Source organism: Cryptomeria japonica, chromosome 5, assembly GCF_030272615.1.
Source record: "Cryptomeria japonica chromosome 5, Sugi_1.0, whole genome shotgun sequence".
Classification (NCBI taxonomy): domain Eukaryota; kingdom Viridiplantae; phylum Streptophyta; class Pinopsida; order Cupressales; family Cupressaceae; genus Cryptomeria; species Cryptomeria japonica.
The window spans coordinates 508,600,894-508,620,869 of record NC_081409.1 but is presented as its reverse complement, the minus strand read 5'-3'; the positions used below and the strand labels follow the sequence as shown (position 1 = coordinate 508,620,869).

Genomic DNA, 19,976 nt, shown 5'->3' with positions numbered 1-19,976 from the left:
AAGCTCAAGTAAGGAGATAACTTGTAGGCTTTGTGCTGCTATTATTTTTAAGACTTGTGCATGTAAGGTGAAGTGCATAATATAGACAAACTTTGAGCTGCTATGTGTTGTACACTATTATCATTTTGAGAAGGTCGGTAGGACAGTAGGAGCGTTGAAGACTTTGTGCTTTCATTTCTATTTTCTCGTCCCGGGGAAGTGACAAAAGTCTTTGTGCTTTCATGGAAACTTTGCTTCCCTTTATGTTCTAAAAATCCTACAAAAAGTTTCATTTTTGTATTTACTGTTGTTGCTGTAACTTTTTTTTTGAAATAAGAGAAGAATATCGTTTGTTCTGAAGAAAGAGAATAAGATGTCATCCCACCCAAATTAGATTAGTGTTAGTAGTAGTAAGGGGGGAGCCTTCCCTTAGAATTAGGAGAGTTTTTACTCACATGTTGTGGCTGAAAAAACACAATTTTGCAGACCTCCCCAGTTGTAAAATTTTCAACCAACAAGCCAATCATTGATTTGATGATCTATATCTAATCACTCCTCATCGACTCTAATTTGCTTGTTCCTTTTGAATAATAAGTTTAAATATTTAATTAAAACTTATTCAATCATATATCAACTCTTATCGTCCTTAGGTCTTGAATGGGGACATTACATGCATCTATGGTGTTAGTGGTGAGGTCAAAAGTCATATTTGGCCTATTTTAAAATTCTTAATAAACTTTGGCTAATGTGTGGGAAATAATTTATTAAGTTGTCCAAAAAGGTACTTTAAGCTATAATTTGAAAAAAATGACAATTTATTATATTGAATGGAGTTAAAAGTGACTATTAAAATATATGGCCAAAAAGTTAATAGATTAAGTTGGAGGAAAAAGGTGAATATTTAATTAAAAGAAATGTTGATTACCCCTAGGGTATGGATGGAAAGTGATAAAAGGGGAATTATTGAGAAAAGGAAGAACATTTTGTTCATTATCAATTTCTAGAATCCCTTGTTTTGTAAAGCTTTGTTTCAACTTTCTCCCTAGGAATGGAAACCCTCATGGCTTATTTTAGGATCAGAAGACAAAAACCTTCTAGTTCTCATTATTAGCTTCATACAAAGGTCAAATTCGTGATGAATGCAAGAAATATTTTGTTTTCAAGAAGATTTGAGAATTTGTAGGTAATTACATGTTTATTGTAGATTTTTAGAATTCTTATTTAAAAAATCCCAAACTTAACTGGAATTTATAAATTTTATTTGTTGGTAACAAAATAATAAATCCTAATCCCAACCGTACCCTATTCCATTCCCTAAGGCAGGTCGTACAAGTTCAAAGGTCCTAAATAGTGTTATGAAAGTAAAAAGGAGAATTGTTAAACAATCCTAATGCTAATAGCACAAATAAATAGTAGTTGGCATACCAGAATTGGAGCTGGACACTTCAAATTAAAAAAGCAGCGACTAGGTTTTAAAAGAATTTTAGATTGTTTGTCGGTTGGCAGCCTATGAAACAAGATGTGGCCGTTTGAAGCTATTGTTGGTGACTTGTAAGGGGGTCATGGGACCCTCCTTCAACTCTGGCCACCTCTTTTCTAAGACATTAGCAGCTTAAGAGGGATCGTAGGATTTATGAGGCATTCAAAGAATTACTAGCTGCCCAGCGTGAAATAAAATACAGACCACACCAAGTATAAACTCAGGCACTCTTCACAAAAAAAGAAGGTGCAATAGTGTAGGAATAGTGATGGAGTTTATGACATATGAAATTCATGGGTAGAAGGTAATCTAATTGCTGTAATAGGTTATTACAGGTAGGTGCCACACTTCGGGGGTTGTAATCTCTAGTGACTCTCCATAAAAGGGATGTGAGAACCATTTAAAGGAAACGTGGCAGGAATAAAGTTTGCATAGTAGTTGAGGAATCAAACAAAGAGGCAAGCAGCTATCATTTAATGGTTAGTAACGATTTATATACTTTGATCATTGATGTATGCTACTCCAAACTTGTTATTAGTGTAAAATCATGTTAGAGTGAGCAAAGTGTTGTGCAAATTCCAGTACCATATAGTATCAAACAATTATGTTTTTTAATAAGGAATTCATGCAAGATATTGTGTTAGTCTTTCCTATAAAAAATTTGTGCAAATATTCAAGTAGCAATTTGTCAAACATTTGTATTGTGTTAGTCAAATATTTCATTGCCGGCATTTTATCAAACGCAAAAACAGAAAGAATACATGTTTCAATAGAAATTGCTGAAAACATTAAAAAGGGATATTTCACCAATTCATAGTGTCTCTAGTCCCCTTCATCAAGAGCCCATTTTTGGATCAATTGTCAATGCACTTGAGGAGGATAACTAGGAAGTTAATTCTTTCGAAGAAAGAGGAATAAGTTAGTCAAATTTGAGAATTGACAAATTAGATTGTGGTGAACAAAAAAATAAGTAGAGGAAATCCAATAGAGAACTCATCTAAGGGTGGGGGAGCAAAAGGCCAAATAAAGATAAACATGCTACAGAGATCGAGGAAGGATGTTCCTGTTCCCAGAGCGCAATGAAGATAACCTCATGGAATATTAGGGGCCTCAACACCCCTAACAAAAGACGCTTGATTAAGCATCAAATATAAATATATTTTCATTCTTCAAGAAACTAAATTGCATAAAAAAAAACTTTCTGAACCACAAATGGAAAAGATGGAATGGATTTTTCAAAGAATCAACTGAAGCCTCAAGTTGTTTAGTCCTACTCCAGAAACTATCCTCCATTGTGGAAAAACTGATAAAACAATCAACACATTGGTAAGTAAATCAAATGTCTTTATTTTTTCATTTTTTCTTAATAATGGTATATGGTCCTGTTTGTGCCCAAATGAAAAATGTTTGGGAAGACTTAACAAAAAATATCAACTTTATCCCCAATGTTTAATAATCATCCGAGGTGACTTCAACGCAATTCTTGGTGACCAAGATATAAAGGGGATGTCCAAAAAGAAATGTCACGGTTAGAGTTTTTTTAGTTTGTCTCCAATTCAAATCTTTAGGACATTATTCCAAAGAATGGTCATTACATATGGACTAACCACAAGCTTCGTTTTAGCAACATTGCAAAAAGATTGGATAGATTTATGTGTGGTGGCAACTAGGCAGCTTGTCCATGGACTTGTGAATGCTATATTCTTCCAATCTCTAGGTCTTATCACTTTTCAATATAACTTACCCTGAGCGGAGAACAAAATCAAGAAAGATGTCGCTTCAAATTTGGAAACATGTGGTTTAAGCATCTAAAATTAATGAGCAATGTGGAATCATGGTGGAAGGAAGATTATTTCTAGACAAGAACAAGAATGTTTACCCTCACAAAAAAAATTCAATCTGTCAAAGAATGCCTCAAAGTTTGGAAGTGTGCATTTTAAAAATATCTTTGAGGACAAAGATTAGATAGAAGGGAAATTAGAGCAGATTAATGAAAAAATCATTCTTAGTGATAAGGATCAAGAAAGATTTAAGTTAGAACAGGACTTGATGAACCAATATGCAGATATTTTTCCCAAGGAAGAAATATATTGGAGGAAAAAATCAAGGGAATGATAGTTAAAAGAAGGCGGCAAAAACACTAAATACTTCCACAACTCCATAAAAGCACACCAAAATTTGAATAGGATAGTAATATCAAAAATCTCAATGGGTTTCAAATTACTGATGGTAAGAAAATAGGTGAAAAAGTTGTATGTTGGTTCCAAAAGCTCCTAAATAACACTGATGGCCCAGATTTGTTATTCCAAAACAAAATATTGATAATATATCTATACTAATTGGTATGAAGCAGAATGGTCTACAAATGAAATCCTTTTAAAACAAAGAAACAAAACTAGTAGCTACCCAACTACAACCAGATAAAGTTCCTAATCCAAATGGCTTCCTTACAAGTTACTTTCACAAGTGCTGGCATATCGTGGGCAAAGATATTTGGATGGCTGCTAAAGAGTTAAGGAAGAAGAAAAGTCTTCTAAAAGATCTAAAAAACACATTTATTGCTCTCATTCCCAAAAAGGAGACCTACTCTTCTTTTAAAGATTTCTGCCCAATCTCCTTATGGAATACTATATACCATAGTTGAAAAACTCGAACTCGGCAGGTCCAAACAAATTTAAAACTCAGAACTTGGCAAAAACTTGGAAAAAAACTTAACAAATTTATTGAACATTTAAAACTACATATTTTTTAAAAATATTCTTTTGGCATGCCATTAATATGCTCGAACAATAGGCAAAATGAATGAGAATGTAATTTGGAATATTATTAACATTATAAATTTATATTGTATATTCTAAATGGATATTATATAATTATATTGTATTATTTTAAATGTATAATTATATATTATTGTATACTATAAATAAATATTAGTGTATATTATATATTATATTCTAGATGAATTATTGAATTAAGAATAATATATAAATATATAATATATATTATTGTATATTATATATTATATATTATTTTAAATGTGTATTATATAATTATATTGTATTACTTTAAATTTATATTGTATGTTATTCTATATTAGAAATTTAGAAGAGATAAAAACCTATTTCTTTCCCATCGTGCTGTTGTGCCATGCCCAAGCCGCGAGTTGCCCTAGTCACACATCCACAAATGCCTTGGAAATTTCTGAAAGCTTAAATTTTTCACAGATTGCCATTTTTAATATCAAAATGGCAAGTTTTTAGAGCTTTTTCCTGCTATTTCCAACAAGTTATTTGTAGGAAATGTGGTAAGTCTACAAAAAAATGTGGCACCGAGTATTTTTGCGAGTAACTCACCGCCACATGGCACGTGAGTACTTGCACGTCCAACAATTTTTGGGCAATTTTTTCATCTATGCCATATACAAAATCGTCTCAAAGGCAATGGCAAATAGATTATAAATTAAAACTAATTCTTCCAAATATTATAGCAAAGCAACAAAGTGGATTCATCTTAGGCCAATCATTTCTAGATGGGATCATAAAAACATTGCTCAAGAAGCCATTCATTCTATCATCTACACAGAGAAGTAGTATGATCATGAAGTTAGACATCAAAAAGGCATATGATAGAGTGAACTTGTGCTTTCTTTTGCAAACTCTAGAAAAATTTGGTTTTTGCAAAAATCAGTTGAACTAGATTTATAGCCTCATTGCTAGCCCAAGGTATTCCATTCTTATCAATGGCAGTGGCAATACCCAAGGTTTCTTCAAAGCATCTAGAAGTTTGCACCAAGGGGGTCCATTATCCCCTTTCCTTTTCATTATCATGGGAGATGCTTTAGGAAGATCCATTTGATCTAAGTTTAATAAAGGGAAATGGAAAGGTATCTCAATCACAAAAGAGATCAACCAATTCAATCACCAACAATTTGTAGATGGCAGGTTATTGTTTGGTTGGTCCAAAATCAATGAAGCCAAAATTATCAAGGAAACATTTCACAATTATATGAAAGCTTCTGGTCAATACCACAAAATCAGAAACCTTTTTCATTCATATAGATTACAAGAGACAAAATGAAATTACTAATTAGTAATTTATTGGTCTTTAAAATTGTAAATCTCCTTAGAAAATATTTTGGCTTCCCTCTATTTGAAGGTCCATGTGCAACAAAATTATGGTATCCTTTATTAGTATCATGTGCTAAAAAATTGGTTACTTAAAAAGGGCAATGTCTATCCTAGGCAGACAGAATTTTAATGCTAAAGGCAATTCCCTCTGTAATTCTCATTTACCTTATGTCATATCTAAAAATTCCTTTGAATGGTAATCTCAACTTGGAACAAAAAATGAGTAATATATTTGGCAAGGAACTTCAAAAAATAAAGAGATTAACCTCATGCTAAATATAACCGAAGGTGTCTTTTTGGCAAAAGGCTAGCATACTCCAACTCAAAGAAAAAGGTTTTTAATACTTTTTGACTGAAAGTAAATCCTACAAGTGGACAGTTACATTGTTCAACTGAAAGGTATCGACTAAGCAACGCAAGTACAAATAAGGATTGGATAGATTTACACAAGACAAAAACTTGGTAAATCAAAAGGAAACAAGAAAAATGAAGTTATGATGATTACACTTCTCTAACCTTTACAATACATAGCTTGCAATGGTTAGAAACAATTCAATTCACCTCATCGATACAAACAATCAAAATATTACAAGTTAACATAAGAATTGAATATAGAGCTTCAAGACCCAACTTAATTATCATGGTGATGTAAAGCCTCAATAATTATTGGGCAATATTGAATACTTTGATAGCAATTTTAGCAAGTAGACATGAAAATTACTAATACAAATCTAAGCGCAAATGGCACTTACTTAGATGCCTTTACAACAAATTATATTGAAATAAATTTAAAAACTAACTGCACTTATGCATTAGGAACTGACTATTTACATTCAGTGCAAACTTTATTACAAAATTCTATCCACTAATTCTAAATTTGAACTCCAACAATCTCAAGTTAGACTACCAGTAGAAATTACTACAAACTAACATTTACAAGTTGCATCTTTTACATAACAAGAGATTCAAAACTAGGTGATCTAAAAATAGTGCATTGGGCTAAAATTAGAGGCCACTAAAATTCATGAGCTATCAATAGCACTAGCAAAAAATAGACTACTTGAAATATGCTCTTCTCTTCAAAAACATTAATGGCTAAAAAACAGGACATGCTAAATATCGTTCCAGCTAAAAATAGTAAATCTTGATAGGTGGTTCTGAATGATGATTCAGATGAAGCTTTCCCTGTATTATGATCATGGTGGATTCTTTGAAACACTCAAAAACTCTAACAATTCACCTTGATGTCTGAATCTAAAAATCCTTCTTTTGTTGATTTTGCATGTAACCCTAGCTCTTGTCACCAATGTATTTAGAACAATCTATTCTTCATCGTCTTAGAAAACTCCATAATGCCTGACCTCCATAGCAATCTCCTTTGGCAAAAATCAAGCCATAAAACTTGAAACTCTTTGAATGAAGAGAAGGGAAAATGATAACCTATCACTTTTTGCCATTAAATCATACTTTTACAATGAAAATGTCCTCATCATGCTGATTGCTTGTGAAATTCGGGATGATATAACTAAATTACAAACATTTTAACATGGTGAATCAGCCGAAATTTTGTAAAATAAGGACTCGATGTCAACTAAGAACCCAAGGCCTATGTTTGAAAGTTTGAATGTTATGGAAAAGGCAAAAATTTCGAATGAACAATGATAATTCATCTCAAAGCCCTATTTACCCACTAATTATAACTGATTAAAAACTGATCCTTTTTAGCTTGATTAAAAACAATTTTAGCCTGGACAAATCTGAGTTTGCACCTCTATTACATAGCAAGAGTTTGCCCATGATTCAGTCACCTGGCTGAAAAGATCAACTCAACACTGAAACCATCTCCACAAATTCTTCTGAGCTATTTCATAAACATCCTTCCATAAGGGATTGCTTTCTTGGTCAAATCCATGGGAATTGATGAACTTCAAGAAGCTCAGAAGCAAGAAATCAAGGTATAAGATGATATGATAACCACTGGAAAAATCAAGAAAGACTCCATCAGGCAAATGGTGCGAAGTTCTATGGAAACCCTCTTACAAGTAGTAATCAATTTGACAAACATGAAAAGACAGTTTCAACAGAATGGTTCAGCTCAACAATATCAAGGGCAGTTTCAAAGGAATAGCAAAAACAATCATTTTAAATTGCCTCCTTCACCTGAAAAAATTGTAGAAGAAGCACCTCTATAAGTCAACTTAAATATTGGCTAAGTTGCCTCCTTCACCTGAAAAATTGCAGAGGAAGCACCTCTAAAAGTCATCTTATAAATATTGGCTAAATTGCCTCCTCCACCTGAAAAAATTGCAGAGGAAGAACCTCTAAAAGTCAACTTAAATATTGGCTGAATCACCTCCTGCCAAAAAGCATGAATAGAACAACAGTATGGCATGCTTTTCAAGTGGCAATGCCACTCAAAATCTATGCCTCACTTCAAGACATTATCACCTAAGTTCGGGATCAGCATCAACTTCGAGTTTTAACACAAAAAAGCATCAAATCTCATCTCTTTCTTGATAAAGGCTACCAACTGAAAAAAAAAGGAAAAAAAAAAATTTAAGCAAGGGAGAACTTATTTTAGGCAGTTTTAGTGTTGCAGAGGATGGAGATTAGGATTGCTTTAAAGCTAAGATACCAATTCAGGTACGGGTACGGATTCGCAGGTACGGCGAAAAAAATTCCTTGGGTGCCCGTGTGTGTGTGTGTGTTCAAACATCAAAATCATTAAAAATATAGTCTATATCAATGTATACCTATAATTCGTGTTCTTCATTAGAAGCATCAAGGTCAATATCAACATTTGGTTGAATTTCATTTGAACCAAAATCAATTGGAGTGCCACTACCACTAGCTGTGTCAAGTGCAGAAGCTGGTTCAATTTCATTTTTCAAACATTTGACAAAATGCCAAATCATTAACAACACAAGGAAAGTGATTTCACAGAACAGAAACAAACAGCTGCTACATATGCATAATGTAAATCAACTAAAATCAATCTCAGTAATGCTGATATAAAGTTTACTAACCCCATATGTATAGCTCACAAATGCAACTGAAATGATATTTAATTGCTTGCTTGCTTGCTGGCATATTTTGATAAAAACTGATGTCACAAAGTTGTGAGAGTGAAACTGAGGTTTTAATTTATGAAACTATGCTTGGGTACAGCCCTTGGTACTTCCTGCATGCTTGGGTTCTCTATGGATCCACAAAGAACCCAAGCACCCAAGAAGAACCCAAGCCGTACCCATACCCGAAAAGTACCATACCAAGACCCGTACTAAAACAGAAGAACCCGGTATCTTAGCTTTAAAGCAATTATTTTAATATTATTTTCAACCCTAGAAGCTATTCCTAAGACTCGAGAGCTATAAATATGTGTGATAAACACATAATATAGAAGGTACTTGGAGGGCAGACTTAAACTGCAAATTTCGTCATTCAAAGGATTGAAGTTAAATTTTTGTATTTTTTTCTAGTTAATGAAATTATGAATGTATGAAAATTGATGTAAAGCCTATGTTCCAGAAGTTTATTTGGAAATCATTACCTTGCATTTGTAATTCCGTCAAGTCAATTGAATTGAGTAACTTCAGTAGACTTTATGTTGATGCTCATTCATTGATGAAATAATTTTGTATGTTCCTTGAGTAATTGATTTCATGGAGCCATAAGATGTTTATTTATTAAATCATTTCATATGTTGATGTATTGGTCTTTGATTTAGCCAATAGATAGCATTTGTTGGTGTTATTCAATCTAAACTTTGTTTGCAGCTAAATATTAGTCTCTAATTTAATCAGTAAGAAGCAATGTTTGTTCATGCTTGGGTGGTTAGTTTTTCTCAAATCTAAAAATTTGGCTGCAGCCTTGATTGTTGACAGTCTAACAATACATCCAAGGCATAAACATAGTCAAAGTAGATACTAACATTCAAGGCAAACCTCACGCACATTTGTAAATTCTATTAGTCCAAGGTTTAGTTTGGCCTCAAGGAGCTTCCCCTTATAATTTGAAGAATGGTTCTCTTATACACAGTGTTCCATATTGTGTTATGAAAATGAGCTAAAATGCTAGCATAGTCCTTATTGGGTGTGCAACTTTAAACATACCTATCTACTAACACTTTACCATATCTAGGTGGATTTCTTCAAGTAATTCTTAAACTTTGGATCTTCCACATATATGCATGCCCTTATCAAATAAATTCTTTGTTTTTTGAGGTTTTTTGAGGTTTTTTGAGGTTTTTTGAGGTTTTTTTATACTGTATAGGCACGTGACCATTTAAGTGGTTTGGATTTCCCTCATATCCATGTGCCTAAGAGTGCTAACTTAGACTTTGGACTAAGGGGTGCACAACCCTACATTAAGTTTGAATGTTCAAACTTGTTCCTAGGCGTACCCTTCAACACTACACTTGGGAATTTTCTAATTTGAATGCCTCCTTATCAAGCACCCCTTGTCAACAAAAAACTTGTAGGCTTTTAATCTCCACTATCAAGTGCATAATTGATTCTCTCACACAAACCCATGAACTAATGTTTGATGATTTAATCTTCTAATTTTGAAATCAAATTTTCCTTTGTGAGGTGCACACATGCATTCTTAGTGCACACCCATAAATGGACCTTAAAACTCTACTTTGAAACTGAATTCCTCTTTCCTTAAGTCTACACTTCTACTTCAAGTGTGCCCTTGAGAAAAACAAATTGGCTTTTAAGTATACAATTTGAGGTGCACCTTTGCACACTAGATGTTGCATTATGAATTTTTCACATGGCAATGCACCCCTCATCACTAGGTGTGCACCTAAACACTCTTTGGACTTTTGAAACATAAATTATTCTTCTACCTTTTCCAAGCACTTCTACACACACACCATTGAATTTAGTTTATGAAATTCATATTTCCTTTTTGCATTGCCCTTCAATATATATGCATTACATGCTTAGGGATGCACCTATATCTGTACCTCTCAAAATCCCTTATTCAAATGTCCCCTAACCTCAAGCCTTAGCCATTTTCTTTGAGATTTGAATAAAACTTCAATTTCTCCTCATAGAGGCACACGCCTCAAAATGGAAACTCTAGACTTGAATTTGGTTGAGTCTCTCCTTTGTAAGAGTGCACCATGTTACATATCAATGCTCAAAGTTTAAACTCCCCCTTATATCAAGTGCATACTGATCTTCCTCATTGGATTCATGACTTTCCTTCGCTCAAGTACACACTTGTCCTCATGCGTTTAAAATTTATTCAACAAAACTTCTTCTCTCTATTGTGATAAACGTTTTTTAAAGCCTCATTCCATAGTTGTTGACATTCATGAAAAAGACACAAAGACAACAAAACAAAACAAATTGGACAAGACCTTACCATGACTTGTACTTGGGATAACAATAGAAATTAGCTTTAAAATTCACACAATATGTGAATTTTGTATGGGTACAACACTCATTGTCAAAGGGCAAAAATCTTCTCGACTCTAAGGATGTTTCAACTTCAAGTCCAACAACTTCCTTGCGCATCAGCAAAGAGGAATTTCAATCTATTCCAAATTTTCAAATGCCATCTTCTCTAGAGAGTAGAATTTGATACTAAAGGTGGAAACTTTTACTTGGAACATCAACCAAGGATCACAACCAATCAATCAAGAAATATTTAGAGAGAGTTTGATGTGAAGTTGACATTTTTGCTTCAAAATTTTGATGAAGAGTGGCAACCAAAGTATATAAAGGCATGCTTTCTAAAGCATCGACTCTAGACACAATAATGTCCATGGACATCTTTAAAGAGGTGGGTGTTTAAGAGTCAATAGTTATCAATGAGTGCCTATCAAAGGATAAAGAATATTGAGATGATGAAAAGAAAAGAAAGCACAAGATTGTCACCAATCATGAAGATAAATAAAAGCATCACACTTCAACAAAATATCTCTCACAGATATGTAAATTTCAGTGATATTGAAAACTTTCTTATTCATCTTGAGCCACAAAGCAATGGTCCATTCTCATCCATATTTTCTCAACAGGAATTTCAATGTCTTTCTAAACCTTTCTCGCAACAGATCTTTCACACAATTCTCAATTTGGCATATTACCACACTAGGATTCTTATCTTGTAAGGAGAGATTGCAACTTTCCTTGGCTTGTAAATGGATTTGTGTAACCCATTTTGTTCCCCTCAAGCCATTCTTGTATAAGAGCTATTTTTGTGTTGTGTCTTCTCATGTTTCCCCATTTGTGATGTAATAATTATGTAGTGATGTATTTCTAATTTGCAATATGATTTTGAAGTAAGAGACAAATCTACTGATGAACCAAAGATTTTGAGTTTCTCCATAGTCCCAAGTATGTGCCATGGTCTTTAAACAAATCCAGTTATTGCACCCATACAAAAAAAATTGTATTGAATCAACTTCTAAGCATAAACCTTGTCATTTGTTGCTTCTAAGTCATTTTCGAGTCCTTGTTATCAATAGTTGTTGATGTTGAACATGCCATCTGTTAATTCCTAAATTATCTTATGTAGATAAAACAAATGTCAAATTGGCCTAATCAGCCTTTGACATTTGTAGTTTATAATTACTTAATTTCTTATATACTTTATTGTTTAAATCAGCTATTAACTTAAAAAATCACTATTGTTTATTTATCTAATTCATAATCGTAATTATCTAAATTGTCTATCTATATTTATCTAGTTTCATTTATATAACTAGCAGAGTTTAATTAAAATGATTCATAAATGAATCGGTTTATGTAAACCCGATTTATTTATGAATCGGTTGGGATTGCAACATTTGGAGAAGTCATGTCTTCCCAAGATGCAATCACTATTATATTTATCTCATTGCGGATGTAGATGATTTTAATTTGATGCTATCAAAATATTATATATATATCAACACGTACTTCTCAGATTAATAAGACAGTGATATTGTGTGCAGATCAGACAGTTCCCAGAACAATTGAACTTTGATATTGAAGATATAATCATCGAATCATTTGCAGACCGAAGTTCAGTGAATCCGTCCCTGAATAATCTTATATATAAGAAGTCGATTGTCTCCTTCAGTCAGGCTGGAGATTGTCAGACTCAGATTATTAGAAGAAATATACAGCAGTCTAAAGTTGTCAGATACTAACAGCAGTCCATATACAGTACATATATATATCAATTGAACTTGTATCAAGACAATTCATATTAAATCTATGTTATGCTATGTTCTATCTTTAAATTTATAAAAATACCTTTTGTATAAATCTGATACAATTATACTGTGTAAATCTGATTAAAACTTACATCATCAATTCTAGTCAGCACCTATGCATGATCTACAATCAACTGGGGTACAAGGAAAGTATTGAAGTGTAGAGAAAAGTAAAACGAATGACAGAGCCTTCAAGGAACATTTTGACAAAGCAAAGGGACCTAGGAGTTATTTCAAAATGGAGATAGGCATAGAAGTGATCCAAGGTGTGCCAAAGGTACACTAAAATCATAGAAAATATCTCCAAGAAGATTAGGAAACCCTATTGTGACATCAATGTCAATTTGTCAATGTGCAAACTTGAAAAAGTGATATTTTCCTCATGAGCAACCTAAATGATTTAAAGTTCAAGATGTCAATGCAAAATTTAAGTAAAAAGTGCTCTAATGACCTTAGGCGTCCTCATAAAGCTCCTTGTGTCAAAACATCAACTTGGAATCAGGTAAAAAGAGCACTCCCCCCTCGAAGAACAAATGTCACCTTGACAATTGAAAAACATATCAAAAAGTGCACTTGTGTCCTTAGACACATCCCTAAGCCTCATTGTGTTAAGATGTCAACTCAAAAACTTATCAAAAAGTACTTTTAATTCATCATGCATGCACAAGAGAGTCTTAGTGTTAAGATGTCAACATGAAAATGGAAGATAAACTTCCTTCAAGTTCCCTAGGTGCACATGAGAGGGGTTAGATGTCAAAAAGCAAGTAGAAGACATGAATGAAGGTCAAAAAACAACTCCTACATGTCAAAGTCAAGGTTTCATCTTCAAAATGCCAAAGAATGCGAATGAAGCAAGCTTGATTAACATTTTGTAGGTCCTTCATGACAAATTCCTCAAGCTCCATCACAATTGCCCAAGTATAAACATTCTTGTTCATCATGGACAAGATCCACGTAAAAGACACTAAATTGCATCAGTTTGCAAGGAAGGAATCAAACTCAAGTCACCATGTTTGTTCATCAACTTATAGGATTTCTTTAAATGATCTACCATGGTCAAAACAGAACAACTTCATCAAGACAGTGCCAAGAGTCAAGTGTCAAATTGGCTAATTTTAGCCCAAGCAATTTTTAGCTGTCACTATTTTTTAGACGATAATCATATTCAAGGAAATTTAATTTTTAGAAATAATTATAGATTGGCTATTTTAAGACAACCTTCTAGAAGGTCTTCTATTGGATGTTTTTCTAATTTAGGTACTAAACTTGTAGACAAAATTGTATAATAAAATTGCTTTGTGTACAAGCAAACCATTCACTGCAAAGAAAATTTAATTAGCCTTTGGCTTTTTATTATTTCTCATGTAAAACCTCATAAAGGCTTATAAATAAGTTCTTTTGGCACTTAGATGTTTATGGAATGGTAATTTTTATGGCTACTTTTTGCTAAGATTATTGTTCGAGCTTCTATGTGATCTTGTGAATCGATTGTGGATGTATATCGAACTGCTTTTATTGAAAAAGTTGCAAGCTCTAAATTGCAAATTTCATCAAAGGATTAATTGTAGCTTTGTATGCAATTCCCTCCTTTTAATTTGTTTAACTTTGCATGTGTAATCCAGTTCTAAGTTTTGCATTTTACTCATGCTTTCTAGTCTCTACTATTAGCTAGACAACATGAATGTTCGTTAGCTATTATCAGTGTTTAATTTCAGGAAAAGATATAAAATCTGTAATAAAAGATTAGAAGTGCAGATAAGCCTTGAGCCCTTATCTAACAACAAAAAGATGGGTAATTGATTTAGTTTGTTTAAAATGCTTGTTCAAAACCCCAAGATTTAACTTGTACATATTGCAAAAATCCAAGGGTCATTTTCTTAGGTTTCTACGGTTTAGTTTTTTCTTTTATTACAAGGTGGCTTCCTTTAGTTTGTTTGCAATTCTTGTTCAAAACCCCCAGATTTAACCTGCACATATTGTAAAGAGCTAAGGGTCATTTTCTTAGGTTTCCTAGGGTTTAGTTTTTTCTTTTATTACAAGGTGGCTTCACCTTCTAATGTGAAGATAGGTTAATCCATACACGATGTTTCATTTGGTATTGTACAAAAATGTGCAAATCAAAATGCTAACAGTAAGCTAGATGAAGGGCCTGGATATCAAATAAGAACAAAACAGAACAAGAATTTCCAGCCCAAATCAAGGATTCAGCTGCTAGAAATACTGCACCATATGATACAAAAAGATATATGAAAATTTGCAGATACAAAATTTCTTAAGAATGAAGCACGTGTAACCTGGAATGGTTATCTTAAATATTATTGCATGTTTGTTGTAGTATTATTGGATTTTCCTGGAAAATTAAAAAAAAAAATTGAACAAGTAAATATTTTTCTTCAAGACAGACAAATGGACTATCATTTTTCCGAAACAAAAGGAGATTAAAATAACAGTACATAGCATATTTTCTAAGACACCAACCAGGTAAGTCTTTGTCCTAGCATTCTCTAACAAATATAATTGATACTGCAAGGCTACAATTCAAACAAAAGCCAAATTTTAATTGTTTCATTGCCTTGAGATCTTGGAAATAGCAAAGTGCAATGAAAATGATATAAACCTCAAGAGGAGAAACTTCTCATTTGCATTAACGTTAGGTTCCAAAATAAATTCAAGATGTCTATGGATAGATATGAACTCCTTTTCTTTGCAAGCCGGGTTTCTCTTATATATAGAAGTACAAGATGCTTACATACAGATTGAAAGCAAAATTAAGATGTCGTATACGGCCCTAGCAATTATTAACTTCTAGAAGAAAAAAGAAAGCATTTGACATAATAAGTTTCTTTAGTTTGTGCAAGAAACCATATGACATACCAGGGGTCTCTTTGAATTTCGATAAAGTTTTGTCTTCTTCAGCTTCTCAAAGAACTCTGCAGGAGAATTGCTTGAAGCTGCAGAGCTTTCTATGTCATTCAAACTTGCATTTAAGTGTGTCAGTGGCTCCGAATCTTCAATTGCAATCTTTCCTTCTTCTTGTGTCTGCCAAATTTTTGACCATTCTATGGGGATGAGGGATTCATTCTTCCTCAAAGTGTCTTGATCCTTAGCTGCTAGAATGCATAACCTGCCATTCAAAGGTTTCAATCCTCTTAGAGAAACCTTATCTTCATAGCTAGGAAACTCTGGTTTCGAATAAGAGTGATGTAATTCCATCAAATTTGATTCCCATTTTTTCAGCAATCCTGATTTATCTTCTTTGAGTGGTTTAACTTTAAACGGAGAAGATATAGAACTCTTTGTGATATCCTGCCATCTCTGGAACCATGCTTTTTCCCACTCTTCATCGAATGAATGTGCTAAGTCAGTAAGAGGCTCCTTCAATGAGCACGCTCTTTGTAGGACAAGTTGTAAATCTTTATTTGCATTTTCTCTCACATTTTGCCAGCTCCTAGGTATTAAAGATAATGATCCCTCTAGAGAATGTACTTGAGATTTTTGATCTCCCATGCAATTGCCTGTCATTAGAGAAGACCAACTTACCACTGAAAAACCCAGGTGATCTAATAAGTAGCATGCATTCAGATATTGTTGTATAGAATTTCATGGCAGACTTACTTAACAATAGCCCCTGCTCTTATTTAGTGATTCCCATATTTTATGGCAATACATATGGCGGTATTTGACAGAAATGCTTCTCTCAGGAATGCAAAATCCAACACTAGTATAGTATTGTTACAGCTTAAGTTAGCAAAATGTGAAGATCTAAAAAAAATTCTTCTCAATTAGACTACATCGCAACACGACCTGTGGATAATGGCTTAAAACGCCAAACTCACCACAAAAAGAAAAAAGATAAAAGATTAAAAAAAAAAAAAAAAAGTTGTCTGGAACAGGGCAGCAGGGAAAAACTTTAAAACACTGGTATTGGCAATGGTGCTGCCGAAATTCAGAAAAAGGGAAACATCAAGTCTGTGGATGTGTCTAGCATAAATTTGAAACATCCAACAAATAAAGTGAAAAATAATAGCAAATGGAAAATATAGAATATGCAAACATTACAATGAGTTTCATGATTCATCGCATGATAGGAATAAGAGATCCAGTTACATTAACACTTCAAGGATCATGGATCAAAATTAATAAGCCATGCTTTCTCCCTTTCCCGGTGTTTTGATTTTCATCTTTTTCAATTCATGTTTTTTGTTGTTCATGCATTGGGAATATTTTAAATTTTTAGGTTTAACTCCTAAATTAGTGTTTTCAGTATGCATCAATAGGAAGCAGTGACGTGTCCAATTGACCCACCTAATCCACGTTAAGTAGCCAAATATTCTGCATTTACATTGAAATATTTGTTTCGCCTCCAATTTATGGAAAATACTGATGAAACAGATGCAAAAATAATCATAAGATTTGTACTGCAAAAACGAAGGAAATGTATCGGAATAGAGATTCATAAGAATAAACAAAAAAGAAATTGATGTTATAGTCAAAACTAAGTAAGATAAATGTTAAAGGTGTACAACAATTTTATGCAGACACAAGAGGATCCTTCCAGGCTTAATGTGAGGGACATGGAGGTCTAATATGAGATTTAATGTTGTCACAAATGAGTTGTCCGTTACTGCAAGTTATTCCCAATACTAGGCACTTGATCGTAGCTCCTAAATTGATCCAGTGTATCTCCACCCTTGGCCATTAGTCACCCAATGTACCAATAATCAGATTGTATTTCACTGTAATTTTAGCTTTGTCTTCTCAAGGCAAAATCCGTAAGAATTCTGAAATGGCATCTAGAAGAAGTAACACCAGTAAAAGCATCAAAGCCTGGCCTGCAAATTATTTACCATGAGTTTCCACACTTTAAAATTATTTCACATCATGGCAGTTCCCCCAATTGGCCTAGTGTGGATCAGAACTGCCTTAGATAGGTGACCACACAACACAGCAACAAACAGGATTGCTTTATATTTTCTTCTTGTCAAGAATCTTAAGACACTTCTTAAAGTTAATCGATGGAAACAAACCTTGAGAGCAACTACCTGAGGCCTCCATTCATTACCCTTTTCAATTATTGAATGAACTGTGATTTGCTAGAGAGCCCTAGAAAAATAAAATCTTAGTAAGCTGTTAGACAAATTGAAATGACTCTTTAATTGAAGAGACTAGCTCAGAATCTCCCAACTAGAGCAAAAAATTCCTCAAAAAAATTTATTGGGGGTCTGTGAACTTCATAATTGTTCCAAGATGATGTTAGAGCCCAAGAATGTAGAATATTAAATAACTAATGTAGTGGATGCCTCCAGGAAGATTGAAGGATCAATGCAACAGAAATCAATAAAAAGAATGGGAGCTAGATTTTGCTGGAGAAGCCACAATTCTAATGAAGGGACTTGTATGAGGTGAATCACAGACGGATAAATACAATGGGAAATTGACAACCTTATAATCAGAGAGTCCTAAGACTAAAAGTTAATACTTTATGATAATTACTCTATTAATTAAGGAGACAATCTAAATTTCACTCAATTTACTTTGGAAACTACAATAGCAAAAAAGATGCGCACGTAATCCGACACAAAGAGCTAGCATAAAGGCTCAAAGCTTCCTGTTGAATGGCTTTTAAGGCGCTTCATATCACCAAATGAAAAGATCAACTAATTAAATTCCAATAACCAACACAAACATGCATAGGCACTCCGAATGGCCAAATTAACATTAGAATTCAGTATTATCAAACAACATATAAATTGGAATCCAAAAATTCAATGTTGCTCTATACCTTTAAATTTCAAAGCCTTTGAGATGGGAAGAAAAATACAAAGATTCCTTTAGCTTAAACTGCACATGAAACCTGCCACTGTGAATTCTGAAAAAGACCGAAAATTCAACAGCGGGCAACACAAACATCCTAGGCTAGAGTTCTTGAAATAAGAAAATATTTTTGAAGAAAAAATTCCACAGCATTTGAAAATTCTTCGCTTTGCACAATACAGACAATAAAGTACAAAGCATTTGAAAATTCTTCGCTTTGTACAACACAGGCAAAAAATTCGAAATCTTTTTAAATGAATAGAATTTTTTTCTACTGATTATTCGATTTTATCAAAAAAAGAAATCAAAATTCCAAATCTTTTCAAATTTTTAACCAAAAGAGAGACGCGGAGAGAGAGAGGGATACGAGAGGTGAATGGATTCTTTCTCCGGCACACAGAAACAAAAGAAAAGAATAGGGAAAACGAAGGAGGATCACTTTACCTCTATAAAATTCCAGTCGTTTTGAGCAAATTACTACTGTATTGGGATACAATGTGCAGAATGAAAATATTCGGAGGAAAATATGAAGACTATTGGCTTATAATAATATGCAAAGACTTTTAGTTTGGAATTACCTACCTGTCTCGTGGACGTTTGTTAAAAGACGTGAAATTCTCTTTATACGACAAGAAAAGCATTCATTTGTTATACATTACGCATTGCCCGTAAGCGAAGAAAAGAAAAGTTGCTTTATTCCCCGGATTTCGAACTCCTGCAATAAGGGATTCTCTGGACAGGTTGGAGATGCAAGATGGACATTACAGATTGGCATATTTAAATGGTCAAAATAAAAGGAATATACTTTCCCTGATTGGAATGATTGGAATATGATAAAAATGAAACACAAATTTATGCGTGGGGAAAGGGGGAACATTCAATGGATTATAGTGCTAACGGCAGCGTAAACTTGGCCACTTCTATGTCTTATTTCTTGCACGCACCAAGCACCCATTTCTCAAAATTACACACCATTTAACGTCAACCGAAATAAAATGCAATTTCTCAAACATTTAAGTTATTGTATTTATTATTTTTTTTATTTTGAGTTTAGGGGGCATCTAATATTTGAGCTAAGAGCAGCTTATTTGACAAATATTCTATTTATAACGAAATTTTCAAAATCAGATAATCACATTGATATCATTTCAATATGTTTTTGTTGAGAAGTTCAAAAAAGGAAAAAAAGGAAAAAAGGAAAAATTAGACTAATAGTTGTGCACAAAATCATGTTTTTTTGTTGAATCACATGATTTGTTACTTTTTAGAAATAAGGAATACATTTCATTCATTTATTCACAAATATGGTGCTATATTAATAAAAATATTGAACATTAAATCAACAAATACTATAACAACTATT

At 33.2% G+C, this 19,976-nt stretch overlaps 1 protein-coding gene across 12 annotated transcripts in view; it reads right to left on the bottom strand.

Moving 5' to 3' along the window:
* LOC131064878 (digalactosyldiacylglycerol synthase 2, chloroplastic) overlaps positions 1-19,518 on the bottom strand; it is a 95,446-nt gene extending 75,928 nt beyond the window's left edge. For 3 of the 12 annotated variants that reach the window (XR_009111328.2, XM_057999194.2, XM_057999199.2), the window contains exon 1: positions 15,674-17,902. Coding sequence is in view for 8 of the 12 variants with exons in the window: in XM_057999194.2 (XP_057855177.1) it covers positions 15,674-16,321 (648 nt within the window). In the remaining 4 variants the exon portion in view is untranslated. Of the gene's footprint in view, positions 1-15,673; positions 18,548-18,581; positions 19,015-19,057 lie in introns of those variants that run through there. The other 9 variants (XM_057999198.2, XM_057999195.2, XM_057999196.2 and 6 more) reach the window with 9 other exon arrangements.
* Between the last annotated feature and the right edge of the window lie 458 nt (positions 19,519-19,976).